Source organism: Kogia breviceps, chromosome 11, assembly GCF_026419965.1.
Source record: "Kogia breviceps isolate mKogBre1 chromosome 11, mKogBre1 haplotype 1, whole genome shotgun sequence".
NCBI classification, from domain to species: domain Eukaryota; kingdom Metazoa; phylum Chordata; class Mammalia; order Artiodactyla; family Physeteridae; genus Kogia; species Kogia breviceps.
In genome coordinates, this window is record NC_081320.1 from 41,839,295 (window position 1) to 41,860,640 (window position 21,346).

Below are 21,346 nucleotides of genomic sequence, written 5' to 3' on the forward strand. Positions count from 1 at the left end.
TTAGCATGTTAGAAAAGAGCTCTGAAGAGCTTTTATTATTTTTTTTTAATGGACTTTAGAGTCACATGTTAATTTTAATATATTGCATATATTTACATATTTATATCTACATTTACTCTTCTCCACTTCCTGCCAGTCCCATAATATACATTTTGAATAGATGGTAGTTTTCATTTGCTTCCTAATGGGTAATATCTGAGTATTTATTTCGTTGTTCTACCTGTTTTAGTATTTCCAACTTGGCCAGTTCTTTCTTGGCAGATCTGCCCTGACAGCTTATTTATAGACTGGAGAAGCCTTGATAATTTTGACAGAGACCCCAGGTTCTCATAGAGACTTGGAATAAAACTTGCCGTGCTCTCATTTCTAGCATAGGGATTGCTATTTTAAGTTGCTGATTTGGCCTAAACTGCTTTGCGCTCCATCAAATTGATTGGTAAACCAGACACACCTAAAAAGAACAAATCATAGATGATCTAAAATTACTTCCATAGGATACTTTCAAATTTTTATCATTTCAAGTATAAATGATAGTACTTAAGTGTGGCTCTTTTTGATTGCTTTTGGTACACTGATAGTATTTTAGTGATTGTGAAGGAAAAATATTTAACTTTGGATTCAATAAAATAAGACCAACTTATGAAAGCTTTTGGTTTTGTTGTACTGAAAGAGAGGATAAAGAGACAAGTGGTTACTCTCTAGTTGAGAGCTTGCTTTTTTAAATATGAAAGCTTTAGATTTCTAGAGTCCTGGATCCCTTTTTGTGTGGTTTGCATTGGTAGTAAGTGGGGGAGAACTTCTTACTTTTGAGAGGAGTAGAAAGAATGTTCTATCTAATTTGGGGTCTCAAACGCTTGGAGGATATGTATGTCTTGTGTACAAACATAAATGTACTTGGATACCTTCTCTCTCAGTTTTGTTATTGAAGCCATGTACTTTATGTAAGTCAAACCAAAATATCAACAAGTACTATGTAGAGAAACAAGTTAGTCCATTGATTCAAATCTCTGGAATGTAGATTCTTTTCATTTTCTTGGCAGAAACTAGCTCACATAGTTCAAGTTTTTCTGTGTCTTGTTATAATTGTCTCATTTAACCGGTACCTGGACTAACACCTTATACTGAATATTTATCTAGAATTCCTTAATCTCATTCAGAATATTTGGAGATGCTGATTTTTCTCCTGAACTAATTTCTACTTGTCACTGAGTAGAAATATCATATATTGATTAAGCAATGTATATTCTGGGAGGTCACATTTCTTAAGCTTTGTCTCTTCAGATGATACTAAGTATTAGTATTATTTCTTCTAAAAAGGAAAGTTCCACTGTGAAATACTTTTGGAATGTGCTGGGTTAAACCATATTAAAGAAGTTTCCTTAAAATAGGACTTCTCCCAGTTTTTATTCTGTTAATGTGCATCGTATATCTACAAGAAGGCTTGTATAACATGCAGTGTTTCCCGTTTATTTGACCACAGAACTCTTTTTTGGGGGGAAACCTTTTTGTCATGCTTTGAGGGACTGTTGGTATAGTGGGAAGATCACTGATATGGAATTTAGGAGATCACACTTTGGGCTTCTGATTTATCACTTACTAGCCTTGTAGTTTCAAACAAATCCTTTGTCTTCTAGCCTATTTCCTGAGTGGTGACTAAGGTCCCTTCCAGCTCTCATACTTTGGTTTAACTTCTTTTGTTGAGTCTGTATAGTCACACTTTCCACCTCTTTGGATCTATGGAAACCACACCATCATTTAAGTCTATTTTGTTAAGGTGAGGGAATTATACTTTTCTATAAAAGTTTAGAAAAAGAAATGCTTAAAACTCTGTTTTCCACAGACTAAGCTCATGAAATCCTGTTGAATTCGTTAGTTCAGATTACTCTATTAAGATATTTCATTCTCCTGATTAAAACTTATTGGTCTCTTGTATCCATATATGTGTTTCTAAGAGTGCCCTAAGCTTAAAGGCTCCTGTCCCTCTTCTCCCAACCACAGTGGTTCTAGTATAGCACTTATGTTTCAAGAGATAAATATTCAGTCATTTGCACTAATCTCTTGGCTACTTAGGTACAAATCAGTAGATTTCTTTTTTGTGATGACTTAGTGTTTGTGTTTGAAAAGTCTCATGATAATATTGACTGATTATCTTTTTTTCTATGGAAACTGGGAAAACAAATAAAGATGGGTAGCTCCAGGGTTAAAAATCTATACATTAATATGTTTGGTTTTATTTCTGGCACTAAAACTTTATGTATTAAGGGATTTTGTTGTATTTTTTTTAAGATACCAATTAGTTCAAAATTAGAAGTTCTTTGAATACTTAATTAAGTTCTGTTTCTTTTGTTTCTTTTTTTGTTTATTTGTGTCTATGTGTTTCTATCCTAGGCCCAACAACAAAGAAACCTGGATAACATCATCTTGCAACAACCCAGAATAGGTAGCAAGAGAAAACCTAAGAAAGATGCATATACAATTTTTGATACAGAGATAGGAAGCACTAGCCCCAAGTCTGAACAGGATTCAGGAATTCTGGATGTTGAAGATGAGGAAGATGATGAAGAGGTAACTAACATTTGAACCGGGGAAGTGAACCTGTTGTTACATTTCAATATGGTATGTTTGAGATGCGATGAAGAATTTATCCATATAACATAGCTTGTGTTATCTTCTGGATATTAAATATCATTTTAAATAAAAATGTCCCTGATTTAAGGAAACTGAAGATGTACTAAGATATCTTAGATTCTAATTCTTTAGACTTTAAATATACTCATCCTTTTTTTTTTTTTTTTTTTTTTAAAGTTTCAGGGTTTGTTGATTGTATACTGACTGGGTACTACATTAAGGGAAGAGTAGAGTTTACCTGACTTAGAGAAAGAGATCTATTGATAGGTGATCTCCACTGAAGTTGGAACAGTTACTTCAGACAAATAAAAGATGTTACTTTAAACAGTAGGAGTAAACAGAGATTTCTTAGGCTTGAGAAATGGTTCAGATTGCAATTGTAAAAAGGTTCCAGAAAGTTGAGAACACATTTCTGGAGGAAATAAATGTATGAGTGATTATGGGGTATCTGGGAATTTTGTGATATATCCCTAACCTCTTAGTTCTGTGACACTTTCAGGTAAAGAATAAGATTAAGTGGCTTAACTAGTACATTTTTTTATATCCTTCTTTGTTGTTGGAAATATATTTAATGTGTTTTTAAAAATAAAACTACTATGACATTTGAGATTTCCAGTTAAAACATTTTTGAACTACTTATCATTTGCATAATCTGGATCAGTTTTTTGTGAGTATAGTGGTTAGGCGCATGAGCTTTGCACTTACAGACTGCATTCAGATATTGGTTTTGCCATTTTGTTTTATTTTACTGTAAAAATTGTCATTAATGATCATATTATTTACTTTTCAAATGCTCACTGACATGTGCAAGGAACCATTTACTCCTGTTCTCAGTAACCTGTTTTATCTTTAAGTATTTGTCTCCTTTTCATTGTTTCATTTCTCCAGATAAAACTGGATTCATTGTTTCTTCTCCATCATTGTTCTTTGTTATGCCCTTACTAACCTTCTTACTCTCTTCTCCATGCCGAAACTACAGCCCCAAACTTTTCACTGTCTAACTTTTTAATCTTAACGGTAATCTTGATCCCCTGAATATTTTTTAGCATTCTCTCTTGCCTGGAATGACTGGTATGGTTGGATATATATCCACCCTGGAGATCAAATTGTCAGGGATTAGACCCATCACAGATGACAAATTACAGTAATAGTACAATAAAACATCAGGATCAAGATAAGTCCAGTTAACATTTTAAACTTACATTTTGGTTGCCCATTAAGGAAATTAAATTCTATCAGGCACTATGGCTTAAGGAAACAGAAGTTAAACATTGTCTGTGCCCCTGGATAATACACACCCCAAAGAGATGGTTATGTGATAAGATGAAAGTATGAAACGTACACAGTTCTCATATATTAGTGAGCACCTTCTGGATATGAGCTGTCCAGAACCTTCTGGATATCATTAGCTCACTGAAGATCCTGGGCAAGTCCTTTTTAATTTTTGTGCCATATTTCTTCATTGTTTTGTCTTCTGAGGTCCAAAGAGGATAAAGAAAGTACGACTTGTAAAACGTGTTGGGATCCCTCATAAAGGAAAAATTGTAAGAATGTACTTGGAAGTTAACATTTTAAAATGGTTCTGTATCCCAAATCAAACAGAATTCATATTAGAGATTTGCTGATTGAGCTCTTACAACAAGAATTCAGCACTTTGCTGTCATCTAATGGCATCCTATCTTAAAAAAAAAATCCTACCTTATATTTATTTACTTCTCAGTTTGAATCTTCTTCAAGTGCACATTCTTAATCTCAAACCTCATGTAGAGAATTATTTATTTAGATGTCTCCAAACTGGTTTCTTGGCATAGTTCTTGCATGGTGTGAATAAATTCTTCAGATAAGGTCTTCCGTGACCCACTGTGACGTTCTGACCTTCATTCTTGTCATTCTTCAACAGACCTCATTGAGAGTAGCGTAAATAGTCTTTGAAATATTTTGACTTTTAAACTGTGCCATAGAATCTGGTAGTTCTTAATCTATTTGGAGGTCATTATATTCCTCTGAGAGTTTGATAAAAAAAATATGGAGTCTTTACCCTGTAAAATCTATGTATATTCACTCACAAAAAGTTCTGCATGAAATTTCAGGGAATTTGTGAAACTCATGTTGCCCTTAGGACCTGAGTTAAGAACCATGTTGTAGAGAAAGTGCTTCTTGAACTTAAATGTGCATAGGAATCACCTTGGAATCATATTTAAATGCAGATTCTGATTCTGCAGGTTGAGGGGGTGAATCTGAGAATCTACATTTTTAACAAGCTCCCAAGGTAAGGATGGTGCTTCTGGACCCTGGGCACACTTAGAGTTGCAAGGCTATAGTGGACCATGAGGAAGCATTTTTAGTACATAAAGCAAACAAACTCATGAATGTTTAGGTGTCCTATTGCTTTTTCATTAATATGTCCTAACATTTTTCCAGCAATGAATACAGTACTTGAAGAGAAAGTTATATTTTGTCTTCTAAAATCTGTTGCTTGTAATAGATTACCTGCATTATTTTTAATGAAATTTTATGATTCTGATTTAATATACTTAAGTTTAGGTATATTTTTCATTCTCCAAAGAACTTTTTGCCCTTTCCTGTGCTTTTAATGGAAGTGTACTTAATACATTCTTTGAGCCAAGTGACATTTGTACATTATTTACTATGTTTTTAGTTTGATAATACTTAATAGTAGGCATAGAATGAGATGGGTAAGGAAAACTAAACACCTAGAAAATAGCTTTGCACATAGTAAACAAGTTAGTATATTGTTAAACTGAAATAAAGTTTATGCCAGAGATGGGAAAAACTTGATAGCCTGGGGAACTGAAGATGAAGTCATAGAAGTGAATTGTCATCTTGGATAAAAAGCTGACTACATGAGCTGACTGACAGTCAGTCTCTTGATTGCCGAGAAGTGTTGCAGGAAAACTATTCCCCTGTAAATTCTCTTCCTATTGTATTTTATTTTTGTCTAACCTAATGAAAGGGTTGCCTTAGTTAAGTTTTTTTTAACTTGTCTTATATTAGAGTTGAACTATATAAACTACTGATATTTGACCATTTTTGATCAACAGCTTAATTCGATTGGTTTTCAGTGGAAGTATGTATGGTTTGGGGAATTTAAAAAAATTATATAAGTTTCAAGTGTACATCATAATTTGAGATCTGTATATACTACAAAGTGATCATGTACCAAATGGTCACATCTGTCACCATACAATTGACCCCCTTAATGCCTTGCACCCATCCCCCAACCCCCTTCCCCTCTGTTAACCACCAATCTGTTCCCTGTAACTGTTTGTTTTTGTTTTATTTGTTTTGTTTTGTTTTAGTTTCCACATGTGAATGAAATCATACAGTATTTGTCTTTTTACTTCTGACTTATTTCACTTAGCATAATACCTTCAGTTCCATCCATATCATCCCAGATGGCAAGATTTCATTCTTTTTATATAGCTGCATAGTATCATTGTAGGTATATCTGTATCCCTAGATCTGTATCTATGCCTTTATGTATACCTATATGCCACATCTTTTTTATCCATTCATCCATTGATGGACACTTAGTTTTTTTCCCTGTCTTGGCTATTATAAATAATGTTCCAGTGAACATAGGGTACATATATCTTTTTGAATTAGTGTTTTCATATTCTTTGTATATATACCCAGAAGTGGAATAGCTGGATAATATGGTAGTTCTATTCTTAACTTTTTGAGGAATCTCTGTACTGTTTTCCATAGTGGCTACACCAATTTACAATCCCACCAACAGTATGTGAGGGTTCCCTTTTCTCCATATGCTCTCCAACACTTGTTATTTCTTAACCTTTTGTTAAAGCCATTCTAACAGGTGTGAGGTGGTTACACCTCTTATTATGGTTTTCATTTGCATTTCTCTAGTAATTAGTGATCTTGAACATCTTTTAATGTGATTTTTGGCCATCTGTATGTCTTCTTTAGTAAATTATCTATTCAGATCATTTTCCCATTTTTTAATAGGGCTGTTTTTTTTTTTGTTGTTGAGCTGTATGAGTTCTCTAGGTATTTTAGATATTAACTCCTTATTGGATATACGATTTGCAAATATCTTCTCCCATTCAGTAGGTTGCCTTTTTGTTTTAATGATGGTTTCCTTTGCTGTGCAGAAGCTTTTTAGTTTGATATAGTCTCATTTGTTTATTTTTGCTTTTGTTTCCCTTGCCTTTGGAGTCAGATCCAAAAAACGTCACTAAATAGAAGTCAGTGAGATTACCATCTTTGTTTTCTTCCAGGAATTTTATGGTTTTAAGTCTTATATTCAAGTCTTTAAACTATTTTGAGCTGATTTTTGTGTATGGTATAAGATAATGGTTCAGTTTCATTCTTTGGTCTGTAGCTGTCCAATTTTCCCAATACCACTTATTGAAGAGACTGTCCTTTCTCCATTGTATGTTCTTTGCTCCTTCATCATAAATTAATGGTCCACATATGTGTGGATTTTTTTCTGGGCTCTTAATTATGTTCCATTGATCTGTGTGTCTGCTTTTGGGCTAGTACCATTCTGTTTTGATTACTGTATCTGTGTAGTATAGTTTGAAATCAGGATCATGATATCTCTGGCTTTGTTGTTTTTCAAGATTGTTTGAGCTATTTGGGATCTTCTGTGGTTCCATACAAATTTTAGAATTATTTGTTCTAGTTCTGTAAAATATTCCATTGGAATTTTGATAGGGATTGCATTGAATCTGTAGATTGTTTTGGGTATTATGAACATTTTAACAATATTAACTCTTCTAATCCGTGAGCGTGGAATGTTTTTTCACTTACTTGTGTCTTCTTTAATTTCTTTCAACAGTCTTAGAGTTTTCAGTGTATAGGCCTTTTACCTCCTTGGTTAAATTTATTCCTAGGTGTTTTATTCTTTTTGATGTAATTGTAAATTGGATTGTTGTCTTAATTTCTCTTTCTGATATTTTAGTACTATTGTACAAGAAATGTCATACATTTCTGCATATTGATTTTGTATCCTGGAACTTTGCTGAATTCATTGATTAGTTATAATGTTTTTTTGGTGGAGTCTTTAGAGGTTTCTATATATAGTATCATGTCATCTGCAAACAGTAACAGTCTTCTTTTTTTTTTTCTAATTTGGAGGCCTTTTATTTCTTTTCCTTGCCTAATTGCTGTGGCTATGGCTTTGAATACTTTTTTGAGTATAAGTGGTGAGAGTGGGCATCCTTGTTTTATTTCTGATCTTAGAGGGAAAGCTTTCAGCTTTTCACTGTTGACTGTGGTGTTAGCTGTGGGTCTGTCATATATCACCTTTATTATGTTGAAGTATATTCCCTCTGTACCCACTTTGAGAGTTTTTATCATAAGTGAATCTTGAATTTTAAAAGCTTTTTCTGCATTTACTGAAATAGTCATATGATTTTTATCCTTCATTTTGTTAATGTGGTATATCACATCAGTTGATTTGTGGATGTTGAACTATCCTTGATCCCTGGAGTAAATCCCACTTGATTGTGGTGTATAATCCTTTTAATGTATTGTCAAATTCAGTTGCTAATATGTTGTTGAGGTTTTTACCTCTATGTCCATGAGAGATATTGGCCTGTAGTTTTCTTTTGGTGTTGTCCTTGTCCAGTTTTGGAATCAGGGTAATGCTGGCCTCCTAAAAAGTGTTTGGAAGCATTCTCTCCTATTCATTTTTTTGGAGGAGTTTGAGAAGGATAGGTATTAAATCTTTTTTGAATATTTGGGATGATTCACCAGTGAAGCCATCGGGTCTAGGCCTTTTGTTTGCTGGGAGGTTTTTGATTACTGATTCAATCTCCTTACTAGTAATCAGTCTATTTAACATTTCTATTTTCTCATGATTTAATCTTGGTAGACTGTATGTTTTTAGGAATTTATCTGTTTCTTTTAGGTTGTCCAATTTGTTGGCATATTATTCTTCATAGTATTCTCTTATCATCCTTTGTATTTTTGTGGTGTCAGTTTTAACTTCTGTTTCATTTCCGATTTTATTTGAGCCCTCTCACTTTTTTTCTTGCTTAGTCTAAAAGCTTGTCAATTTTGTTTATCTTGTTAAAGAACCAGCTCTTAGTTTCATTGATCTTTTCTATTGTCTTTTTAGTCTCTATTTCATTTATTTCTGCACTGATCTTATTATTTTCTTCCTTCTACTAACTTTGGGCTTTGTTTGTTCTTCTTTTTTTAGTTCCTTAAAGTGTAAAGTTAGATTTCTCTTGTTTCTTGAAGTAGTCCTGTGTTGCTGTTGACTTCCTTCTAAGAACTACATGTGCTGCACCCCACAGATTTTAGTATGTAATATTTCTGTTTTCACTTGTCTCTACATATTTTTTTATTTCATTTTTTATTTCATCAGTGACCCACTGGTTGTTTAGTAGCATGTTGTTTAATTTCCACATTTTTGTGGAGTGTTTTTTTAAATTCAGTTTTCATCTTGTAGTTGATTTCTATTTTCATAGCTTTGTGGCCAGAAAAGATGCTTCATATGATTTTGGTCATCTTAAATTTATTGAGACTTGAATTTTGGCCTAACAAGTGATTTATCCTGGAGAATGATCCATGTGCACTTGAGAAGAATGTGTATTCTGCTGCTTTTAGATGGAGTATTCTGTATAAATCTATTAATTCCATTGGATCTAATATGTCATTTAAGGCTGATGTTTTCTTATTGATTTTCTGTCTGGATGGTGTATCTATTGCTATAAGTGGGGTGTCAATGTCCCCTACTATTATTGTATTGCTATTAATTTTCTCTTTAAGTTCGTTAATATTTGCTTTATATATTTTGGTACTCCGATGTTGGGTGCATACATATTTTAAGTGTTGTTTCCATAGTGTAGTGGTTATCACATTTGCCTCACACATATTTATAAACGTTATATCTTCTTGCTGTATTAACCCCTTATTGTTATGTAGTGCCTCTGTTTGTTTTTTATTACAGTCTTTGTTTTAGAGTCCATTTTGTCTCATATGAGTATAGCTATATCAGTTTTCTTTTCATTTCCATTTGCATGGAATGTGTTTTTCCATCCTTTTACATCCAGTCATTTATGTCCTTACTTATGAATTGAGTCTTTTGTAGGCAGCATATAGATGGGTCTTGTTTTTTATTTCTGTTTTTTAATCCATTCAGCCACTCTGTCTTTTGATTGGAGAATTTAGTCCATTTATGTTAAAGTAATTATTGATAGGTATGTACTTATTGCCATTCTGTGATTTGTTTTCTAGCTATTTCTATAGTTTCTCTGTTTCTTTTTCTCTCTTCCCTTGTGGTTTGATGATTTTCTTTAGTGCTTTGTTTAGATTCCTTTCTCATTTTCATTTTTACTATAAGTTTTTTCTTTGTAGTTATCAGGTTCACATGTATCATCCCATGTATATAACAGTCTGTTTTAAGTTGATAGCAACTTAAATTTGAGCACATTCCACAATTCTACATTTTTTACTATCCCACTACATTTTATGTTTTTGATGTCACATTTAACATCTTTTAATTTTATGTTCCCTTAGCAAATTATTGTATTTTTAGCTAATTTTATTTCCTTTGTCTTTTAAACTTCATGGTAGCGTTATAAGTGATTGATCTGCTACCTTCTTATTTACCTTTTCCTGTGAGATTTTAATTTTCTTATGTTTTCTCCTTATTAATTAGTGCCATTTTTTTTCACCTTAGGGAATTCCCTGTAACATTTCTTATAAGTCAGTCCACTTTAGTGGTGATAAACTTTTTTAGCTTTTGCTTATTTGGAAAACTCTTTATCTCTCCTTTAATTCTGAATGATAACCTTGTTGGGTAGAGAATTACTGGCTGGAAAATTTTTCCTTTCAGTAATTTGAATATGTCATGCCATTCACTTATGGCCTGCAAAGTTTCTTCTGAGAAATCTGCTGAAAGCCTTATGAGGTTTTCTTTCTATGTAATAAGTTGCTTTTCTCTTATTGCTGTTAAGATTCTCTCTTAGTCCTTACTTTTACCACTTTAATTATAATGTGTCTTGGTGTGGTTCTCTTTGATTTTGCCTTACTTGGAACTCTTTTGGACCTGGATGTCTGCTTCCTTCTCCAGATTAGGGAAGTTTTCAGCCATTACTTTTTCAAATAATTTTTCTGACCGTTTCTCTTCTTTTTGCCTTCTGGGACTTCTATAATGTGAATGTTATTCTGCTTGATGTTGTCTCAGGGGTCCCTTAGGTATATTCACTTTTAAAAATATTTTTTTCTTTTTGCTGCTTTTTCTAGGTGATTTCCATGCTTTTCTTCCAGCTCATTGATTCATTCTTCTTCATCCAATCTGCTGTTGAACCTCTCAAGTTTATATTTCAGTTGAGTGGTACTCTTTGGTACTTTCTTATATTTTCTATCTTCTTATTAAGGATATCACTGTGTTCATTCATTCCTCTCATGAGTTTGTTGAGTATGTTTAGAACCATTACTTTAAACTGTTTATCAGGTTGGTTGTTTATCTCCATTTCATTAAGGTCTTTTTCTGGACATCTTTTATTTTTTGGTTTGGAATATTTTCCTTTGTCTCCTCATTTTGCCTGGCACTCTGTGTTTGTCTATATGTATTAGGTGAAACCGCTGTCTCTCTCAGTCTTAAAGGAGTGTTCTTGTATAAGGTATGATCCTTGTGGCCTGGAAGCACAGTCTTCCCTGGCCACCAGAGCCAGGTGCTCAAGGGTTGTCCCTCATGTGGGCTGCACCTGCCCTCCAGCTGTGGTAGGACTTCAGCTGCTTCGTGGGGAGGATGGGGAGTGGTGCACTTGGCCGGCCTGGTTTTGATGTTGGAAATCTGTTTTGAATCTTTATGTCATACTGTGGTATATGCAGATGTTATTGCTTTTTTCTAAATGTCTAGACAGAACTTAAAAAATATTTTTAGAAGTAGTGAACATTTTAGCTTGAGAATATATTAGATTTATCCAAAATATTATTTTTGAAATACTGGAAGATATAGTACAAAGAACCACTTAAGGTGATATATTATTTGTGAGAAAGGGGACAATAATACCTACTAAGGATAGGGTCGTTGTGAGGATTGACTGAAGTAATTTATATGATGCTTCTGTCATAGTGCTTGGCACATACAATGCTACCAGTATATAATAGTTACTATTAGGGCATTCTGACTGTGTGCTTGTTTTGGAATAAAGGTGAAATATATCTTGATGTAGTTTTTGATGATGTATATTTACATGGAGTGGTGAATACAATCTACTGTAAACAAAAAAATCTACTGAAATAAAGCAGTATTGAGTATGAAATAGTTTGAAGAAGCAGGACCTATGATTTCTTCTTTGTTTCTGGGTTACTTCAGAGCTTCTGTATTCTTAGAACGCTTCATTGGTGTCATATTTCTGGCACATATCTCTCTTAATTTGTTTTCATACTGTTAGTGAGCAGTGGTCAATATGTTATCCACAAAACTCTTAATAGAATATGGATCAAATAAATGTTTGTCGAACAAATGATTGATGTCAGGTTTAACTCTTAAGATTTTGGTGTCTTTTTTGAAATATGTAATTAACATGATGGAAGTGCTAATCTAAACACAAATGTCATGTGTTTAATATAAAGCCTTCCGAGATGTCTTTTTGATTATGGTACTTTACTAATTTTGAGGTAACATGTTGTATTTGTTTGCTAGAACTGCCATACCAGAATACCACAGGTTGCATGGCTTAAACAACAGAAATTTATTTTCTCATAGTTCTGGAGGGTGATACTCTCAAGATCAAATTGCCAGCTGGGTTGGTTTATCCTCAGGCCTTTCCTCTTGGCTTGCAAATGGCTACCTTCTTGCTGTGTCCTCACATGGCTCTTTCTCTGCTTGCATGCCCAGGTGTATCTTCCTCTTCTTATAGGGACATCAGTCCTATTGTATTAGGGTCCCACCCTTATGACTTTATGTTACTTTAATTACCTCCTTAAAGGCCCTATTTTCAAATGCAGTCACTATGGGGGTTAGGGCTTCAATATATGAATTTTGGGGGAGACACAATTCAGTCCATAACAAGGTGATTGTAAAAAAACACAAGATTTGTCTCTAAAAAGTGTTAAGTTCTGTCAGCTTTTGTGCTGTTGGAGGAAGTCCTATAATTTCTCTAAGCATCTCTTTTCTCACCTATAAAGTAGTGACAATAATTAATTAATGTCAAATTGCTTATGTAAAATTGTGGTTATGATATTTGATCCAAATTTCAAATTGTTTATTGCAAAACTTTCTATTGACGGAAAGGTAACAAAATGAGGGTTATTTCTCAGCAAGTTAAAGTGAAATAAAAGAAGCTGTTAGGACTTTAGAGTTTAAATTAGAGGTTGTATATTGGCAGCCCATGGGCCAGAAACAGCTTACAGAATGGTTGTTGGCTTGTACAGTGCTTAAAAGTTTTAAAATTAGTTTCAAACTTTTAAAAGTTAGTTGAATTCACATAAAAAATCTATATTTCCAACCTAGTCTCTTTCTAAGCATGGTAGTAATATACTAGCCCTGAGCTTCAAGGTTGCTACAAAGGATATGGTTTTTCCACTAAGCCACAATCCCAGTTGTGTCTGCACATTGGATATTGCCATTTATTATCATATTTTTGCAGTTGTTGAGGGAAATATTACTTTTACTGAGTGTGTATTAAAAAATGGCAAAATGGAAGATACACTAGCAGGGCCACAGGTTTGGAAAAAAAAGATGAGAATATACTCCATTGTAAAAGTAAGTAGTAGTCCTAGGTATTTCATATACAAATTATGTCTGTTAAAAGAATACAGTTTAACATGCTGGCCTGCTTTGCTGGTTCCCTGTATCCACTGACCCCTGTCTCCTTTGAGTTTTCCATTTCTATTCTTGATGAAAGCTGGTCTATTAAGGATAAATGTAGTCAAATGAAAAGTAGGTACCTATATTTATAACCAAATGGCAATAAAGACAATTGACAAAATTGAATGAAAACATTATGACATGCTTAGATATTCTGTTTTGCTTTTCTTATTCCTATTTTTTTGATCTTTTGGGTCTGTCCATTGGCAAAAATTTATTATGGCTCTCATTGATTTAAGATCTTTAAAATTTTTTCATTTTCTGATAGTGTAAAGTTCTTGTTTTGAAATTATTTGCCTTAATTATAAAAGTCTACTTGCCTTTTCAGGTCTTCTGGAATATCTCCTTTATGTGCTCATTGCTTATTCAACTACCACCTTCACTCTGTGCTAAGTTGCTAATAACCCCAACTAGGGAATGTACTCCCCGCCCACTCCTTGTCTAAAATACCAAATTCTACTTTTCCCTGAGGACTAGGTCAATCTCACCTCTTCTGTAACATCCTCTTCTTACTTATTTATAAGAATTTAAAATTACAGTATAAGTGACATATAGCATTATATTAGTTTTGGGTGTACAATGTGATGATTTGATATTTTTGTATATTGCAAAATGATCACCACAGTAAGTCTAGTTAATCTATCACCATACATAGTTGCAATTTTTTTTTTTTGGTGATGAGAACTTTTTTTTTTTTTTTTTTTGTGGTATGCGGGCCTCACTGTTGTGGCCTCTCCCTTGCGGAGCACAGGCTCTGGACGCGCAGGCTCAGCGGCCATGGCTCACGGGCCCAGCCGCTCCGCGGCATGTGGGATCTTCCCAGACCGGGGCACGAACCCGTGTCCCCTGCATCGGCAGGCGGATTCTCAACCACTGCGCTACCAGGGAAGCCCGGTGATGAGAACTTTTAAGATCTACTCTCTTAATAACTTTCAAGTATATAATACATTTATTAAAAAAATACATTATTATTAACTATAGTTGCCATGCTGTACATTACATGCCATGACATTTATTTTATAATTGGAAATCTGTACCTTTTGACCCCTTTCACTCATCTTGCCCATCCCCAACTCCCACCTCTAGAGTAATATCCTCTTTTAAAAAGCTTTTTTAAAAGAAATTTTAAATCTTTAGAAAACTTACTAGAGTGGTAAGATAAACATACATATACCTTCACTTAAATACTTATAAAATTTGGAGATTTTCCTCTCAAAAAATTGATTTTGAAAGTCAATTTTATTCTCCACCCTCTCCCACTGCCCCAGCTAAAGTTGAATCATTTGAAAGAAAGTGGCATATTTCATCCATCATATTTGAACTCTCAATACAAAAACTTCTAGTTTTCTGAGAATGACATCCTTCCATATAACCAAAATACAATGGTCACGCTCAGGAATTTTAATTTTGATACAATACTACCTCTTTTTTTTTTTTTTTGTGGTAGGCGGGCCTGTCACTGTTGTGGCCTCTCCTTTTGCGGAGCACAGGCTCAGCGGCCATGGCTCACCGGCCCAGCCGCTCCGCGGCATGTGGGATCTTCCCGAACTGGGGCACGAACCCGTGTCCCCTGCATCGGCAGGCGGACTCGCAACCACTGCGCCACCAGGGGAGCCCAATACTACCTCTTAATATATAACTTGTATACAAATTTCCCCAGTTGTCCCCATAATGTCCTTTACAGCAGTTTTTTTTCTTTCATTTTTTTCCTGCAACCACATGTAGACAAGTATCACACATTGCATTTTAATTTTTATGTCTGTTTATTCTCCTTTAATAGCCCTTTATTTAGGTACATCTGGTGTGTCCTCATGATTAGATTCAGTTAATCATTTTTGTCAGGAATATAGCAAAAGTATGTGTTCTTTTCAGTGCATCATAACAGGATGTACACAATTGGTTAAGGTGGTGTCTACCAGATTTCTCCACTGTAAAGGTGCCTTTCCTCCTTTGTAATTAATAAGTGATCTATGGAGTGATACTTTTAGATCATTCAGCTATCCTGTTCCCTACTTTTCACCTGTTGGTTTAGAATTCATTGATGGTTTTTTTCCTGAATCATGTGTTACTGTGGTGATTATAAAATAGTGATTTTTCTGTCTTTATCATTTCATTCACATTGATTAGTTGACATTATTCTATAAAGAACTTTACTTTTCTCCCTTTCTTTTGTGTGTCAGCGTTGTCACATATATTCTTTTTTATATACAATGGTTATAGTCCATTTTTGTCTTTCATTTTGATTCTTCAGTTGTTCCAAATTTGGCGAGTGGGAGTCTCATCCATTGTCTTCATCAATTTTTGAGCACTTCCTTTTTGTTCTGGCACAAGATATTCTTGGTCTACTCCAGGTTTTGTCCCAGCCCCCAGTATTAGCTATTTTGTCAAAGAGTTCTTGTTCCTTTTACTGGACAGTGATATTTAGAAACTGAGATGTGGGCATTAGATATGCTCCTTTTGTGGACAGAGTTAAGAAATACACATACTATACCAACATGGGTATTTTTATAAATTGTGAGTTAAACCTGATGCTTCTAATTTAAACCTGATATCATAGTTCTTCCTCTTCTTCTATTCCATATCTGTGTCTCTGAGAATTCTGGTTCCCAGAGTATTAATATATTTACTCATTTGCCTAATCACATAGCACAAAATAGTTTCACAATTTCTATGCATGTGTCACTAAAAGCAGTAAACTTATTAAGTCTAAGATTTCTTTGCAGTTCTTCTCATTTTACAATACAGTGGAGCTATATAGTTCAGAGTATTTTGTTCAGATGTTTCTTGGCTATTCCATTTTCTTGTGTGTGATTGTTACCAAATTTATATATTCTTAGGTTCATTTGTTTCTTTTTGTGTTATTTTTGGGGTTCCCCATCCTTATTAATTTAATTTTTTTGACTATGTAAAATATGAACATGGTTCAAAAGGCAGAATTATGTAAGAAGATGTGTTAAGTGAAATGCCATTTTCCTCTTTATCTCTCCCTTCCTGATCCTAACCACCCTTTGTAAGTAATCAGTATTTTGAGTTTGTGTGTGTTTGTGGTGTGTGTACTTACCCTTTCTCATACCTTACACAACATTAATAGCATCATACATATATATTTTTTGTACTTTGTTTTTTCACTTGAAAATATATCCTGAAAATAGTAATTTTCATATCAGTTCCTAGAAATCATTCTCATTCTATTTTTATTGCCAAATTGTACTCCATTATTTGAATGGACCATAGTTTATTCAGCCAATTTCTTATATGTAGGCATTTAATGATTTCCAATCTTTTCCTATGAAAGTATAGTGTCTCTACTACATAGCTATTTGAATTAGCTTAACAAAATACAAAATCAAGTTCTGGCAGGGTACTGAACAACTTAAATATTGCTGTGAAAATGCAAAATGGTACAGTCAGTTTGGAAAACAGCCTGTTAGTGTATTATAAAGGTGAACATACACTTACCATATGACCCCAGCAGTCTCACTCCTAGGAACTTACCCATTATATTCACACAATAACCTCTACCTGAATGTTTATAGCAGCTTTATTCATACATTGCCAGAAAGTAGAAGCAACCCAACTGTCCTCCAGTGAGTGAAGGGATAAATGAACCGTGGTATATCCATAATTAGAGTATCACTCTGAAATAAAAAGAAGTGAACTATAGATACATGAAACAACGTAAATGAATCTCAAATGCATTATGCTAAATGAAAGAAGCAAGAATCAAAGGCTACATTTGTATGAGTCTATTTATATGACATTCTTGAAAAGGCAAAACTCTAGGGACATAAAATGGATCAGTGTTTGTCAAGGGCTGAGCATTAGGGAACAATTTGACTACAAAGGGGCATGAGGGAAATTTTGGGGGTGGTGGAACCCTTTTTGAAAATCTGGATTGTGATAGTGATTACAGGACTATATGGATTTTTTTAGAACATACAGAGTTGTTCACTAGAAAGGATGGATTTTACTGTATGTAAAACACCTTAAAACTTAAAAAAAGTTTCATAATAAACCCCCAAACCTGAGAATTGTTTTCCATATAGTTGGAGATGTTTCTTCAGGGTAGGTTTCTAGATTGTTGATTTAAGGGGTAAATGCATATGTAGTTTTGTTGGATAATGTCAATTTCTGCTCCATAGAGATTGTAACATTTTCTATACCTCCCCGCTACCAGCAATGTATGAGGTGCCTATTTTCTTGTAGCTTCCTTAAGAGACCATTTTGTTAAGTTATTGAATTTTTCCAGTTGCATAAATGAGAAATGGTATAGTTTGAGTTTGCATTCCTTTTACTGTGGGTGAAGTGTAGTATCTGATAAGTTTGAGGGCTATTTGTATCTTTTTTCCCCAATAAACTATCTGCTCATGTTTTTTGCCCATTTTTTTCTCATGGTTTTGGGTTATTTTCCCTTCAATTTTTAAGATTTCCTTATATATTAGGGATATTAGTTCTTTATCTATAATATTATACTATTTTCTTCTACCTACTTTTGATCACCTTAACTTTTCCTTCTCTTAGAACTTTTATATTTAATACCATATTCGTGCTAAATTTCCTTTTTGCCTAATAGTTTAGAGCTTCTTATCATATAGTAGACCATTGTTAAATAAAGACCAGTTGAATTTTTATTTCCTAAGTGTTCAGGTTCAAGCAGAGAATTCTTGAGGGACCCTCATTTAATTTTGGCCACAAGGTTTTTTGCAATGTCTCAGTAAGGAGAAATGCTAATATTTTTCCTGATTTCTTCTATTTAGTGCAAGTACTTGAGTAAATTAAGTGGTAATCTACCAAGGGATTTCTCAGGAAGAATTCTAATAATTTGCGAGAAGCTCAATAGAAAAATACTGTACTTTTTAGGATAGGGCTCTGGTCAGGGTATTCTTATATGTTTAAAAGCTTAGAACAATTTTTATACTTTAGCCAATTCTAGTCATTTAGAATCCTATGCCTTCTAGTTTGTGTGTCTGTGGTGTTTAGTCCAGCTTTATTAAAGCTTATGTCCAAATGAATTCTACCCTTCTTTTCTCTGAAATTTGGAAGTCAAGTAGTTCAGAAAAGTACACTGGTAAAAAATGTTTGACGAGTATTTCCTGGCTTCCAAACATAATATGGGCAGTCAAATTTGATCCTCTGAATTCAGAGGCAATGCCCCTTTAGCTAATCATTTGTTGTTTTCTCCTTTGAGAAAAATGCCTGATGCATTTTTTTTTTTTTTTTTTTTTTCCTGCGGTACGCGGGCCTCTCACTGCTGTGGCCTCTCGCGTTGCAGAGCACAGGCTCCGGGCGCGCAGGCTCAGCGGCCATGGCTCACGGGCCCAGCCGCTCGGCGGCATGTGGGATTCTCCCGGACTGGGGCACGAACCCGTGTCCCCTGCATCGGCAGGCGGACTCTCAACCACTGCACCACCAGGGGAGACCCCCTGGTGCATTTTAATGACTTGAGATCCAACTAATTTTCAGATATAGGCACCAAGACCCTAGATTCATTTACCAATACCAAGAAACCAAAATACCAAAATACTGTTTTAAGTGGTAATCAAAAAAGTATTTTCAAGATGGAGAATGATTCAAATAATTAGTGAGAAACATATCTAAATTCCTTGCAAACTTCTATCATACTCTTTTTGGAAGATCCACCTACTTTAAAATGGTTCGTAAGAGAGAAATAAATGGCCTCTGTGTGTGTGTGTGTGTGTGTGTGTCTGTGTGTCTGTGTGTCTGTCTGTCTGTATCTCCTGGGACAGCTGTGTGAACAACAGAACTAGAGCACATTAATGCATTTCTGTTCTCATGTACTGTCTTTATCAGCAGCCTAGGTAAATCTCTCTTAGTACATTTGCTACTCTTCTTGAGTGGAAGGAGACAAGCGATGGTTTCTTGTACTCTATTCCCCTTTTCTAATGATGTGCTTACACAGTAGTAAACATGTAGATTTACCAGGTTGTTACCTACAGATACTCTTTCTTCCTGCCTCCCTTCACTAGTGAGCCTTTAAAGGTAGTGGAAAGAACTAACTTCTAACTCCTTTTTTTTTGGAAAATAAATATTAAATGAGTGTATCTGTTAAAACTTGAATGTCATTATTTATTTTAAAATCAAAATCTCCTTTTTTAAAAAAATTAAAAACATTTTCCTTATCATATGTGAGATGAACTTACCCACTAACCTTTCCATTTTCAGAAACTTCCTTTGACTTGAACTAAGATGTATTAGAAAAGAAGAAAAACATAAAAATCAGATCCTGATGTTTTGCAAGAATTTTCATAATCAGAAATACTCATGTTTATTTTCTTCTTGACATCTAATATTCCCGTTTCTCCTCTGAATCTTTATATCTTCTCTAATGTATATTGTGTACAGAGGTTCAAAAGACTATTTTTTTCAGGGTGCTTTTCATTAATTCTATTTATAAATTTACTTTTCTTACTTTGCAACAACCTCTGTCCGACTCTTTTTGCCATCTGTTTAGTGGCGTCATGTGATAGCTGGTGTATTGATGGATGTAATGCTATTTAACAGCAAATAGTGTATAGACAAGAATTAGGGAGTATTTCTTTGACTGAAGCTGTTAATATTTATCATAGGAATATAAGGTTGAAACAGACAGATTAGCCATATATATTGGTATCTAACAGTACACGATCTCTAGTGGGTATGTGAATGTTTAATTATCGAACGTAGTTGTTGCCTCCATGACATCTGCCTATGGATGTTGTAGGACAGTCACCTGTAAATTCTTTTAACAACTTATTATTATCTGTTATTTTAAAATATATCAAAGTTCTTTTAATTTATATAATATTATAATGTGCTCTCAGGCATAGATTTCTTAGGTACATAATCTAAAATTTTACCTACTCTTTGCTCCTCCCTGAAAATAAAGAGGTTTGAGCTGGCAGAAGGCGCTCCATTCAGAAGCTATATAGGGAATTAGGCAGCTGCTGTCCTTGGTGATGAAATCATTTCATGTGAATTCTTAAGGAAAACAACTAGTTAAAAAAGTGGGATAATCTTAAGTATATTGTTTGTGGCTACTGTTGGTATGAAGATAGATCTATCTGAACTAGAAAAATACAGACTCCAGTATCTTAATGTCTTGAGTTCCTGACTGCCATGCAGAGGAAATGTTTAACTATTTTAATCATGTTTCTGTATCTCAGAAAGAAAGCCCTTATGAGAGGAAATGACAACGTCCTACCACAAAGTTATCTCTTATCAGTTATAGTCTCAGTCGATAATGATTTGTCAAACTTGGACATGTGTAAAATGCAAAGGCTGTGTTATTTACTTTGGAAAGGAAAAATTAGATGAAGCTGATAAAGACGGAGTCATGGCTTTTGTTAGGAGACAGAAACCATTAGAGGCAGTCATTGTTAGCTTAGGAAAGTGTCCTTGGACCCCTCCCTTTGCCCCAGCTGAAACCTAAACCTGCTTGGATCATTCTTTGCAAACTGAGGGGAGGCAGGGGCAATGGAGGAGAAGAAGAATGAAGACAGCTCTGACAGAGATTTAGCATTTTTTAAATAGGGAGCAAAATGTGGACCTTGAAATAGACTATTTATGTGAGTCAGGAAACATTGCCTTTTGTTCTAGTACTCCTTCCCCACTCCCATTTATTTAGGTTTTTGAAAGTTCATTTCTTATCCTTTCAAACGTGTAGCATTCCTTCACGTACAGTGTATGTTGCTCTCCTTCCACCTTTCTGAAGATGTAAGTGATTCTTTTTCATTAGTGGAAGCAGAGAAAACACATCTAGCTCAAAGCAACATGAGTCAGTGCATGCTTTACATACCTTCCTTCTCACAGCACTCTTCTGGGTTCTTCACAGTGTTCCTAGTGTTCCTCACAGAAGGGAGCATGGAGGAAAAATGATTTCTAAACAGTAGGCTATTTGGAGGG

The 21,346-nt window shown here is 34.4% G+C and overlaps 1 protein-coding gene across 1 annotated transcript in view; it reads left to right on the plus strand.

Annotated features, from left to right (window-relative positions):
• The window catches only part of EXOC6B (exocyst complex component 6B), a 721,321-nt gene that overhangs the window by 271,982 nt on the left and 427,993 nt on the right, over positions 1-21,346 (plus strand). Inside the window, exon 7 of the mRNA XM_059079741.2 lies at positions 2,389-2,565. Coding sequence (XP_058935724.1) covers positions 2,389-2,565 — 177 coding nt within the window. The remainder of the gene's footprint in view (positions 1-2,388; positions 2,566-21,346) is intronic.